Raw genomic sequence first — 13,854 nt, 5'->3', positions numbered from 1 at the left:
CAGGATAGAGTAGGGCAGGTCTGCAACTCCTGGCAAGCCATTTGTTTCTCTGATGTTTTGACATCAGAGTCACTGTCACTAGGGAGAGTCAGATGTTGCGATCATAACAAACAGACGGTCTGTGGTTGAAACAGAAAGTGGATAATAACATTGTACTCGCTATGCTTCACGCAGTCGCGATTTCCATCTTGCAAGTACTCTGTTCCATTGAATCACAGCTGGCGTCACATGGGAATGTTTAATCGTCCGAAGAACCATTGTTCGTTTTTAGTTTTTTTGCAGTTTTAAATACTATCTGTAAACATCATACTCAGCTAATTTTTTTAGCCTTTTACAATGTTTTTGATGTAAACTTTTATAGGTATTGAGGCTCCTCCCTGTTTCATCAGTCAACTATACAGTATTGTATACATCCAAAGATGGCTGCTAGTTTTGCCTTGTTTCTAGAAAGCTTCCTTAGAGACAGTCATCCAAGATGGCTGCCTCCATGGAAGAGCTCAAAGAGTTCAGAGATGGGCAGGAATGGGTGGGATTAGCCATAGGGATTACATTGGCTAGGGCCAGGGAATGGGAAGGTTTACAGAGTCACTGTCACTGTCACTAGGGAGAGTCAGATGTTGCGATCATAACAAACAGACGGTCTGTGGTTGAAACAGAAAGTGGATAATAACATTGTACTCGCTATGCTTCACGCAGCCGCGATTTCCATCTTGCAAGTACTCTGTTCCATTGAATCACAGCTGGCGTCACATGGGAATGTTTAATCGTCCGAAGAACCATTGTTCGTTTTTAGTTTTTTTGCAGTTTTAAATACTATCTGTAAACATCATACTCAGCTAATTTTTTTTAGCCTTTTACAATGTTTTTGATGTAAACTTTTATAGGTATTGAGGCTCCTCCCTGTTTCATCAGTCAACTATGCAGTATTGTATACATTCAAAGATGGCTGCTAGTTTTGCCTTGTTTCTAGAAAGCTTCCTTAGAGACAGTCATCCAAGATGGCTGCCTCCATGGAAGAGCTCAAAGAGTTCAGAGATGGGCAGGAATGGGTGGGATTAGCCATAGGGATTACATTGGCTAGGGCCAGGGAATGGGAAGGTTTACAACTGTGTATACCGCCTCAAACATCATCTCCATTGGAAAAGCATTGTAGACCCTCATTCAAAGACCATATTTGAATCTCTTATGTTAATGACAATAGTTTTGGCTTAAAGATAGCGCTTTCAGTGCCACCTAATGCCCAAACTAAAAAGGCGCAGGCATGACCTCCTCAATCAGGTTATTCAATAGTCCAATGATTTAAGGAGGCTTTGGAGCTATTAAGCCATCAAAAACCTGTCCTTGAAGCTTGACTTGTGCTGTGAACTTGGTTGAGTCAGTTGAAGGGGTCAAGGTGGACGTGGGCATAATCCAGTGTGGCTGCCATACTGAGGCGGACCAGGTGTCCGAATACCTATGGTGGATGATGGGCCATGCACCATGGGGTTTGCCTTGAAGACTATTTAATGCTGGTTGTAAAGTTGTGCCTGGAAACTGTCACTAGGGGCTTCAGTTTCTGGTGCCCTCTAGGTGATGCAGCTGTTTCAGATGGAGAACATCAACATGAAGATGGGCAAGACTCTTATCTCATCAGTAGTGTCACCTGACTGCTTGGCCGCCAATCTTCTTGGGCTGGAATGACACACTTTCTCTGGGACACATGGAAAACTACTATCCAGCACAATTGAGCACAGGCTCCTTGAAACACTCAGTATTCTTCCCACGACAGCCCTTGGGACCTCCAGACATTCCTTGGTAGGCCAAGTTATCTTGGATCGTGCAGGGAGTCCCTTCATGTGCAGGGGTCCTCTCGGATGTAGGCCAGGTGCTGAGTGTTTTTAACCCTTCGGCTACCTGTAGAGGGGATCAGCAGCACTGTTGAGTCTAATGAAACAGTGGGAAACAGTCTATAGGCGATGAAAACCACCCACCAATTGTAGCCAACAATGCCCAAAGTCACAGAACGTAGGGACCTTTACCCAGGCAGAAACAGGGCAGAAACTAAGGGTAACAGTTGAACTCCAATTCACTGGGGAAAAAAAGAAAACCCAGCAGAGTCGCCAATCTAGTATCCAAGGAAGAGGAGCAATAAACAGTTACCAAGCGTGGTGTCCAAAGGAAATCCAGCAGCAATCCAAGAAAAACAGGCAAAGTCCAAAAAAACAAGAAATCCAAAATAGAAGGCAACCAATCCAATGAGGGAAAATCCAAGCAGCAGTCCAGAATTCAGAAACAGCAGATCCTAAATGCCAGAAACAAGATCCAGGATCAAGAAGAAGAAAAGCTACTCACACAGAGTGATAAGCAGTTGAGAAATGTTGCGCCGGTTGTCCCAGTCTTCAGTGTTCTGGCAGAGGAAACGCTGGTTTCCGGCCATCATGGCGTTGGAACACAGTGACATTATACCGTCGAATGCATAGGACTCTGGGAACCGTAGTTCTGACGGTGACCGATGCGTGAGGCGCCACAGGGCACTCTAATCTCCTGGTGTCCTGGGTCCCTGCCGGCCGGAGATGCTTGGCAGCCGGACCTGGGACCTGGCACCCTGCCAGTCGAGAACTACTGGCAAACCAATCCCTCTACCGGAGTGCCCTAGAGAAAAGAAAACGTACCTTTGCCGAATTCAATATTTTGACAAACTGCTTGAGGTCACCTGGAGGTGACACGGAAAAGATCTTGTTTAGTGCTACAAACTGTTCTTTAAAGATTAGAGTAAGCATATCACAAGCTGCGCAAGCGTCCTATTGGTGGTGGCTCCCATACACACCAGACAGAGTGTGTGTGGGTCCGACACTGGGAAGGGGTTCTTGGAGGAGACCCACCAAGACAATACATCCAACACCGACCTACGCTATGGGTGTGTGGACCCGAAGGCAGAGGTACAACAATTACAAAATTACAAGTTACATAAACAAGGGATAATTAATACAGCAATGAAAGATTTGGAAACTACATCCCTTACTTTTAAATCTGATAAACATGCGTTTGCCAACAGAAATAGATAATGTGAATCCCCTATAAAATATTGAAGGAAAAAGCTCTACAATAGGACGTAATTAACAATCTAGACACGTTGGCTAAGAAGAGTAGGTTTTCAACATATTTTCTCCAGGGAATGCAAATTAACAAACCCTGTAGTTATCGGGGGAAGGTTGGAAACAGAGAATTTTCCAGATTCATTATGTTATTGAGGTTCAATGTGCTCCCTTATTATGATTACGTAGGCGCTTGGAGTGGTGTACCTATGGAATAAAGAGTGTGCAGGTTCTGTAAATTGGAGATTGAGACATCCTGGCAATTACTTACAGGATATATAAAAATGAAAAGTGGGTATTATAATGGCTATAAGGATTTAGTCATTGATGAGAGAATGATTCTGGCAGACCAATTTTGGTCTATTTATAGGGCTGAGCCTGTGGTGCACGTGGGCGCCACATATTATATTTGGAAACGAATAGTCTATGAAGGGAACACATTGAGTATAGAGTTTTAGACAGAGGAAAACGTTTAAAGTACATTATTGGGAAAGGTTGGAAGTGTAATATGTTGTTAAAGGTAAGGAAATTTAATGTTCAACATATGGAAATTATGACTCAAATTAAGTAGTTGGACGATAGAGAATGGCAGCACATAGAGACTAATGGTTGAGAAATGTTATTTTTCAAGTAATAAGAGTTTAACGAATTAGGAGATTTCAATTGGAAATAATGATGCAAGTTATTAATGGATATTTTGATTGTAATTGTTACGGGGGTGTGCATAGGAAGTGATAATAATGAAATGTGCAAAAAGGCTTTTATGAATTTTAGGATTTGAGTTATGTGAATTATGGATGGAATAATTCATGAAATGATGATGTATTATAATATCAGTATTGATTTTGTTGTTGTTATTGTGATTAAGTGTTTAAGGTTTTAATTAACCAAATACACTATAAATAAAAAATTAAAAGAAGCAAAAATAGAGAAAAAATACGAAAAAAGCAAAGAGCTGAGGGTGCTGACAGCTAAATCGGAATGGGTAATGGGACTGACGAACAGCGTCAAGAGGGTAGGGCTTGCGGGCTGCACCTATGACTGGCACCCACAATGTTTTGTGCCGTTAAATGTAAAGGCCAAGATTAATTTTAAGGTGCAAATGGCTCCCCGTCCTCTATAGGGACTGTCCATACAATATTTAGACAAAAGGGACGGGATGTAGGCATAATGGTGCGTGGCTGAATGGCTGAATGCACTGACTGCAGTTATGAGGATAGAATGGTGGGGCATTGTGGGGCTTCATGCCAAATGGTTTCCTGTGCAGGGCAGGAGTAAAAGAGTGAATATAGAACTTGGTGAGGGACTTTGGGTAATGGTGATAAACAAAGCATCAGGAGTGAGGAACAGAGGTGGAAGATCAGGATTTCATTTTGGGGCCTCTTGAGAAGAGGCAGTCAAGGAACAAGTGAACCAACAAGAAAGAGAACTCCTAGTGCTGTGAGAAAGCACCATCCCAGGAAAAATGGCGAGGGTGGAGAGATATGGGTATGGGGCAGAAGATGAGTGATGACCGCAAGGGAGGTGGAACACAGAGATACAGGGATACAGCTTGGATCAGAGGCCTGGAGTGGAATCAGCTGAAAAAAACATCAAGTAAATAGAAATAGAGGGAACAGATTGAATGATGAAAGACGCGGGATAGAGAGAGACGATGTGATGGAGATGAGTGGAGAAAGAGGGGAGGGATATGTCATATGGGGAGAAGGGAACCTTGATATACAGGAAAGAGAGCAAGCCTCAGTAAGTAAGACTATGGTGGATGTAGCATTGGAAATGGCCTCTGTGAGAGTGGCAATGGAGACTCATACAGAAAAAGCAGCGTAGGAATTGACCAAGGTGGCAGACAAGAATGTGAATGGAGGGCAGAGGGGATCCAAAAGAGGAGGTGAGGCTGAGGTTATGAGAGTAGCAACTCCAGTGGGGGCTCGCCTATCAGTGACCATGAAACAAATGTGCTGAGGAGACGTTTTTAAATCTTTAAAATTAGAGGTTTTAAAAAATTGTTGTACAGGTAGTTAAAGAGAAAGGAGGGGTTGAAGGAGGAAGAGATTGAGCTAGCTAGGACACCCAGGTGCCTACAACAGTTGAGAGTCTGACTTCAGCATTTCCTTACAGGTGGTGACATAATAAGTTCAGTTCTTTTCCAGCGCGGCCAGGTTGTTAAGATTGAGGATCGAGTGTAATGGCAAGTGCTGTGCAGAACTGTGGTCAGAACAGTGGTGAAGATAAGGGCATATGTCTGTATTTCTAGAGGTTTTTTTCAGTAGTTGTGTCATACATGTTTTGGAGGGATGGTGGGACAACAGAGGGTTCTATTTTCAGTGGACAAGAGTCTGTGATGACAGTGATCAAAATACTATCAATGAGGTATATGTAGGTGTTGTGTATGTTGAAAAGGTTGGTACTGTAGTATCTGCATCTTAACATTGTTTATTTTGGATAGGCACATCCCTGGTTTGCAGAATTGTGAGCTTATCCTTTGCCATGTTCCCAGTGATTGAGATTCCATGGCTTGCTCCAAGAAACGTAAGAGTGGCCAACAGTGGTGCCAAGGTTGTTGTGGAAACCCGGAGAGATATTGCTTTCTCCTGTTGGAGAAGTCTTTGATACTGTTGACGAGAGTGGCACACCGGCTGGTGTGTTAGTAGGAAGTTCACGGAAGTGGAGAAGAATGGATGAAGAAAGAGGGCCTGGTGCTGTCATATAGGAGGGATCATGCAGAGAGTTTTTTTTAAAAATGAGACTTTCTCTGGTGAGCATTGAAGCACAATTGGCTAGGATGGAGCTTTATGGATATTTTGTTGGGTTATGACCCTTCAGGGGGTGAGATGGTGAGACAGATGATGGATGGTTAGGCCATGATACAGTGTTTCTAGAAAGATGAGAGGAAGCCAGTGTCATTGTTGATACTTCCTAGTATGCTGGCGAAGTTAGACAGCGTGGTACGAAAGCAGTGCCTGAAAGGGTAGAGGGAAAGACTTGCCAGGATCAGAGATGTGGGATGTCTATTTTGGAGAGGATGGGGTTTCAACATGTGTATGAAACTGTAAGGCAGACTAGAGAGGGGAAGGTCTGTGTGGTACAACTGTGAATTTCCAGAGATATGAGGGTGTTCCTGATGGCTGTGCTGGGGCTATAAGATGAATACATAAGGAGAGGGGGCAGCGGTACGTTCGTCACCAAGATGGTACTAGAGTGCTGGGTTGGCCAGCCATGGCAGTAATGAAAAAATATTTGGGCAGGGTGCAGTTGGAGAGTCAGCATTTTGGCACGCGTTCATGTTGCATTAGCGCGGTGCAGCAACGTTGGGTCTTATACCTGGGGCTGTGCACGGGCTGGGAAGGTGGAAATCTGGGCGATATAGGAGCCACGTGCATTTGATTGTTTTAAATCTTTGCTTGCTATTTATTTGTTAATTGATTAATGGTTGTTTATTTGTTTTAGAAGTGATGCTAGTGTCTTGTGGCAGAAGAAAGAAATAGGGGTGTGTGGCCATACACTTTTCAAATGGTGGAGGAACCAGGCAAAACAAGTTATGGAAGATGGCGGGGCTAGTCATAGCAGAGGCCCATGTGATTTGGTCTGGGTTGCCTGGGTGGATACGAGGTGGAGTCCGGTATCTCTCATGCTGTTTGAATTAAGCAGGAGAAGATACATAGCAGATTATTTTTGCATCTGGGAGCATGATTTGCTGCAAACAACGGGGCTTGGCCTTGTAAAGTTGAACAGCAAGGACTTGCAGGGTATTAGAAGGTTGTGGCTGGCAATGCTCGTAGTTTGGATGCAATTGTTGCCCAAATGTGTCCACAGCGGTGTGAAGAAGCCAGCTGCAGGAAAAAGGCATGTCAAGAAATAGACCGGGAGGTTACCGGTTGCCACAGAAACATTGGCGTTGGTGTAGTAAAACCTGAAGAGATATGTTTTGGCCCAGGTGACCGGGTTTACTTGTTGTTCGTAGGGACAGCGATATATCAAGGTGATGGGCATGGCAGGGGTTCATCAACTGAGTTCAAGAAGGGATTAGTGGGAGCAGTGGGACACCACCTGGTGAGGGCTGGTCTGAGTGGTGAAGAAAGTGAAGAATACTTTAAAATGGTTTCAACATTACATATCGGGGATTGTTTGTCATTATGTTTGGGTAAAGGAGGAAGGAATCAGGTCTGGAGTGGACAGTTAAGGTAAAAGAGGGCAAAAAACCAAAGGAGAAGGGGGACGGGCTGGAAAAAGGGTAAAGAAGCGTTCAGTTAGGAAGGCTGGAGAAACAACAGTGATGAAGGTGAAAATTGTGAATTGATCAAGAAAGGAGTGGGATTGGGTAGGGGATAATAAGACATCATGTAGCATGTCTGATACCGGTGGAAGAGATACAATTGATAAGACAAAACTGCCTTAAATAAAGCAGGCTTTTTTCAAATGTATGAAAGTGGCTGGTCATTTTGCACCATCCTTCCCAAAGGCGCCCCGCAGGAGAGAGTGGCATCCTTGCCTCATCCATGGGGCTGTTGGGAGGGCTTGCGGGCGGAAGGACGGAGCACAGCAAGACATCACAGGTGGCTGATTGGGCAGCCACCTTAGCACCCGAAGTGACCATGGCGTAAGAGGGAGCGTAGCCCCTCGACGATCCGACAAAAGGAAAAGATAGCTGCTCATCCTTGCATCAAGCAGGAGGGTGGGAAATAGTAATGGACAAAGGGGCAGAAAGCAGGCGTTTTACATTTCCGGATTATGTGGAGTTGCTAATTTAATTTGGTTTGTTGCTAAGGAAGGTTCGAAGAAGGACATGAATAAGGACACATGTAAGGGATTTAAGGTGATATATAGGATTGTTTTTAATTATGCATTGGGGTAAGGGGAAGAAGCAGTCCTACCTGGTCCTGGAGAAGGAAGGTAAGATAACAGGGGGAGAGAGAGGAAACTGTTCAAAAAGGTCACAAAGCAAAGAAAATGGGTAAGAGTGGGGAAAACGGGAAAGAAGCTTTTGATGGAGCATGGCTGATATTAGAAAAAAAGAGACAATTGATGTAAGAAGAACCTGTCTTAAATAAAGCGGCCTTTCGTCAAATGTATGAGTGTGATTGGTGGTTTCGTGCCATCCCTCCCAATGATGTTGGTCAAAAGATGCCACAGCTTTGCTATGGTGTACCAATACAGTTCTCTCAAACTGTAACTGGTGTGGCTGAAGCGAGAGTGGCAGGAACGGAATTACGAGGGAGCCGTTTACTTGTTTAGTGAATGGCAAATAGTACACAGTACAGTATAGTGCCCTTTCATAGAAACACTTGCAGCAGAAAATAAGATCTGACTTGCCTTCTTCAGCCAGCCAAACCAGATTGTAGTAGGTTCAATCTTGCTCAATGTGGCTGTTCTGAGGCTTGGTTCAGAGAGGGCAGCTGGTAGGAGGGTAATAAAAGTACCTGAACATGTTCATAAAGTGTGTGGAATCCCACAACCTCACTAACCTTCTCCTGTTCTATTCGGCACATAGACTGGATGGCCTGCAGGTTCCATAGACTACCAGTTTTTGACATAAACACCAGTTGTGCGTAGCTCTTTCCTGCAAAACAGAGAATTATAAGCTTAGACACTTCCAAATAATGTTCAATTTAACAGTTTAAAACAAGCCCAAAATTGTATTTTAAAGCAATGTATTTTTAGGTAGGCATTAATTAATTTATTTTCTTCAGAAATGTACAGATGCATAGGTAGTTGAACAGATCTAAATTCCTTAAATGCCCTCACATCGTCAACCGTGTAAACTTATGATGGAAAAATTCAGTGTTGGAAATTTGTGGGTGCTATTTAGCTCCTGCTTCTACCTCACAAGAGCCTGGTATGTTAAAAGTCACAAATACCAGGGGCTACCTTTGGCTCACCAGGCCAATTGGTGCATTACAAAAATGCATAAGTGACATTAACTTTGAGTGTTTGAGAATGTAAATAAAGAAGAATTAGGACACATTCAATATAATGGATCATACATAGTCTAAAGCGTCCAATGTGGGAGTCAGATTTGTGGTGCGTTTAGTACTCGTTCCTGGTTCCCCAGTTGTAGCTCCTGCCTACTGAGTAATGCCTGGCACCCAGGAGTTGGCTCATCGAATCTTAATTTCCAACCCCAAAGCTATCCAGTCTTTTTACAGCAAACATTTCACTGCAGATTTTCTTACCACATTTCTTTGCTGAATTTTGACACAATGAAATGAGGGATGTTTGAGTTGGGAAATATGAGATGATAGGGGTTGTAGGATGGAAGGTGGGGAGGATTCCCCCAAAAAGGTGGCAACAAATACTGCAGTGACATTTCTGCTGTAAAGATGCAAAGATCGTCTGTAAACTGTGAAGATATCTGATTTAGGTCAACTTTTTTGCTTCCGCTGTGACTGCGCCCGTCCAACTGCGTGGCTACATCATAGGTTCTCAGTGATTGTCTCCAAGGTCAAAACCAGCTGGCAGTCAAGATGTGCACTAGGAATATTCATTATATGAGGGTGCATGCAATGGAGATGAAGGAGGTTGTTTGCACCGTCATTGGTGATTCTGAAGCGCTAATTTGTTGTGGCCTATTAGCGTCTCTCACGAAAGACCAATCGCCTAGACAATGCCCAACAACCCAGAGTGCATTTGAAGTGTGGTTAGTCACATACACATTAATCAACTAGCGCTCCATGTGGTTTCCTTGCAAACTCCACAAATAGAAGGTAAGGAAAAAAGTGCTTCCATGTATGTTGTGTAGGGGTGGGCCTGGTACAGATCAGGCCCACGGATCTGCCAAAGAGACACGGACACCAGTCTGATGCTCACCGGGACCTGCCTTTATTGGCGTCACAGATTACTGCTTCCGCAGTCTCTTAAAGGGGACTTAACACTCCTCCCTTTTCATATATTTTTCAAACCAACCATAAACAGAATATAGTCACATGTCCCAGAACATAGACACTCTTACTTTATCAGATTAAACATATCAAACTTAAAACGTAAACATCACAGTTCAACGATACCACTTGAAGCTTTGCACCAGCGGGTGCCCTCCGTCCTCAGGGATAGTCCACTTCAAAGTCCTGCAGGTAGGTAGGCCGCCTGCGACGTTCTCTTGCAGGATACCTCCTTTCACCCCCTGAGCCATCGTCCGCCAAGGTCAGACCTCCTCCTTGGTCAGTAGGGTTGTCTCCCCCGTCGCTAGATGTCTGGCCCTCCTGGCTCATCTCTTCTCTTGCACAATCTATACTTCGCCACACCTGCGTGGAGCCGGTCCCCCATCCTCGCTCAGGGCTCGACTCTGGGGACTGCCCCAGCTTCCAGAAGAAACACAAGTTCCTAGTCACTGTCGTATTTCCGCCCGACGCGGTTCTCATTGATCTGTTAGTGTCCACCACCTTGAGGGGAGTGGGCTCGTGAGGCACAGACCATTTACCCTGCGCATTTCTTGTTCTCACCAGCACCCGATCGCCTATCTCAAAACTGTCGCTTTTCAGATTCCTGCGGTCGTTCACCCTTTCATTTGCCCTTCTCCTTCCTTCCGCTACGGCGTCATCATCAATGACCCCTGGAGAGCATGGTAGGTGGTCTGGGAGAAAACCGTGCAGGCACCGTTGAAATAATGCTTCAGCAGGGGCCACCCCTGTAGAGCAGTGAGGAGTTGTGCGATATTCTGCCAGAAACTTATACAGGGCACGCTTCTCGTACTCACCCTCCCCATGAGCTATCTGGAAAGCTTTGTTCAATGTCCTCATGACTCTTTTGACGTGCTCCGTTTGCTCTCGGCCACAGTGGCGTGAATTTGCAGTGAGCAACTCTGTGGTCACACAAGTATTCTGCAAACCCTCTCCCCTGAAAGGGAGGTCCGTTTTTGGAGTATATTTCCATTGGGAGTCCGTGCGTGGCAAAGATCCTCTCCAGCGGTGGGATTATTTCTTCTAGGGCTGCAGAGTCCAGAAACCTGACCTTCGCGTACCTTGACCACTGACCGACAAGGACCACAAATGGCTGTCTCGACAGGTCGACCCATGTGTATCGTGCCCCATGGCACACAGCTCCTGTCCATGCACTCAATCCAGGCTTCTTGTCTGTGTGGCAGCGATGCCTGACCCACACACAGTTGTGGACAAACTCCTCCATTCGCTCTTCTAGCCCCGGAAACCACACTTTCATGCGGAGCCAGGCCTTGGTCTTGACAACACCCTGGTGGCCTCTGTGTGGCAGCTCTAACGCCTTGTGCTGCAGGCTGGCAGGGATGACCAATTTCGTGCCCCTTAGTACCAAACCATCGTCCAGGAATGGGAGTTCCCCTCTCACTCTCCACAACCGCTTGAACGCTGTTCTCGCCTCTGCGGTCCGTGCCTCAAACTTCTCAAGGACTCTTCGCCATTCCCCTCTCGTTCCAGCCGTCTAGAGAATTCTGAAACACTCGTCATCGGCTGATGCCTTTCGAATGTCATCGATTGACATGAGGGTTGGTGCCATCGCCTCGGCAATGTTGTTTATGTATTCCACCGTCTCCACCTCTTCCATGCTCTCTGTCTTTGGACTGGGGTGATGTGACAGATAGTCTGCAGCAGGGGTGGCCACCGGGGCAGAACGCGGGTTCCACATCGTATTCCTGGAGGGCAAGAAGCCACTTCTCGATTCTCGCTGGCGGCTTGGCCGAGGATCTGGTCATGATCGGGATCAAGGGTTTGTCGTCCGTGGTGACTTTCACCGGTTTGCCATAGATGTAAAGATGGTAATGTCTGTACCCCCAGAGTACCGCCAAGGCTTCCCGTTCAATATGGGAATATCTCTGCTCGGTTGCCGAGAGTCCTCGGCTGGCAAACGCCACTGGGCGGTCCACACCGTTTTCACCAGGCTGCATAAGGACGCCCCCCAAACCGAATGGGCTGGCGTTGACTATTGTTTCTGAATCCTTTTCCGGATTGAAGAACGCAATTGTGTGTTCTGCTGTCAGGGCTCCCTTGATCTCGTCGAACGCGCTCTGTTCAAGCGCTGTCCATCTCCATGCGCACTCCTTTTTCGTTAGGCTTCAGAGTGGTTCGGCAAGGGTTGCCAGGTTTCGTATAAACCAGCCACAATAGGTTGCCATGCCCAGAAAGCTGCGCACCTCCGACACATTTATCGGGGCGCTGGCTTCCTTGATGCCTCTCACCTTTTACGGGTCAGTGGATATGCCACCCTCTCAGAACACAAATCCAAAGAACTCGATTTTTTTCAGCATCAGAGCGCTTTTGTCTCGGTGAAGCGTGCACAGTGATGTTACCTTAATTTAAGCCGCTTTAAAGCCAGGAGTACCATAAAAGTCTGGACCTAACAAGGGGCCTTTTGAGAACTCTATAAACTCTGCTATTGGTTTAAAGGTATAAATGCACAATCCAAAAGGGAATTATACACTAAACTGCCTTTAGTCTTTCATTGCCACAAGCATGCAGCTACTACATGATGAGATCAAACATGAAGGTCACCAAATATGTTTTTAGAACATCAAAAATACATATGAAATTAATCTTTTTCTTGTTGAAGACAATGATTCTTCTTTGCGAAGACAACATGATCTCTGAGTGCTATTGTAGAGGCAGTTTTTGGGAAGGTATGAGTTCAAAAAAAGCAAAAGACAGTCCGCTTCATCCACCAAGAACATACTATCTTAGTGAATATTTCTTTTTAGCTGGCAGGTTATCCTAGTTTGTCAATGAATAAAGAAGTCTCTGACATTACAATACAACACTAAACTTTTCTGCCACCACATAATCTGCTGCCCTTGTCTTGGGCCTTCTAGGCCTTATTATAAATATGTCAGATTGGCATATTGACTTATCTATTGCCAGATGCAAGCTAAGCCACTGGGTGTAAAATTGGATTTCTTCCTCTCCGGGTCACCACATGTTAACACCATAGTAAGCTCACCAAATTATCATGTTATGCTCCAACTTGAGACCTCTTCTATCCCAGGTGAGCTTTGCACGTATTGTCATGAATGCCTGGAGTTTCCTGCAGAGGTGGCCTTTGGCATATCTTGTGGACTCATCACAGAGTGCTGGCAAATGGTGCTGCTGGTAACTGCAGGGGGTATGAAGTGCCAAGCTCTTATGCAGCGGCATTTCAGCAAGAGGGATTTGGCATCCTGTTGACTGCTAGTCCAGATAGCTGCAACCACTCCAACATGGCTTCCCTCATACTATCAATGGTTCTCGACATGTCCCAGTATTGCTGCCAAGCACTTTCGAGGCACAAGTAGAAGAAGCAATCCCCCTTAATTTTTTTATTTTTATTGTTTAGAGCATGGATCTAGCTCGGGAGCAGCAGAGCACTGTACAGAGTGTGGTGTGAGAGTCTAGGAGTAAGGGGTGGACACAAGGGTGGCATGTTGATTGGCAAAGACTTTTATTAACCACAAACATAAGGGATGGGTTGTAGGAAATCCTAAATAGCCCTACCTCTAAGAGGGGTTTCGCTGCCTCAACAAAACTAGATAATGAAACTGTCTTTGTCAGAATGTTCAAAGTAAAGTTCGCCGTCTTGTGTCCAAAGTCTAACCAGTCCCTCACACTCTAAACTTAGCATAAGGTGAAAAAGGGAAATGTCTCTTGACTGCCGACATGCAGCCTGACCACGTAGGCCAAACACATAAGTTCCAAAAAGGTGTAGAGAGTAAACAAAAGTTCCACAAGACTTAAGGGGTTGCTTCCCTTTCCCCAGTGTCTTTCTAGAGTTTCCTTGTAAGACAAAATAAATGTTTCAATAAGGATGTACAAATGCAAACAAAAAGTTCCCCCAGACTCAAGGGTTT

General features: G+C 45.2%; 1 protein-coding gene across 2 annotated transcripts in view; it reads right to left on the bottom strand.

Moving 5' to 3' along the window:
- The window catches only part of DISP2 (dispatched RND transporter family member 2), a 727,615-nt gene that overhangs the window by 109,093 nt on the left and 604,668 nt on the right, over positions 1–13,854 (bottom strand). For both annotated transcript variants that reach the window (XM_069637532.1, XM_069637533.1), the window contains one exon: positions 8,537–8,631. In XM_069637532.1, coding sequence (XP_069493633.1) covers positions 8,537–8,631 — 95 coding nt within the window. The remainder of the gene's footprint in view (positions 1–8,536; positions 8,632–13,854) is intronic.

This window comes from Ambystoma mexicanum, chromosome 14 (genome assembly GCF_040938575.1).
Source record: "Ambystoma mexicanum isolate Mex_15411 chromosome 14, UKY_AmexF1_1, whole genome shotgun sequence".
Lineage (NCBI taxonomy): Eukaryota > Metazoa > Chordata > Amphibia > Caudata > Ambystomatidae > Ambystoma > Ambystoma mexicanum.
Note: the sequence above shows the minus strand (reverse complement) of the source record. Positions and strands in the feature narration are given on the sequence as shown.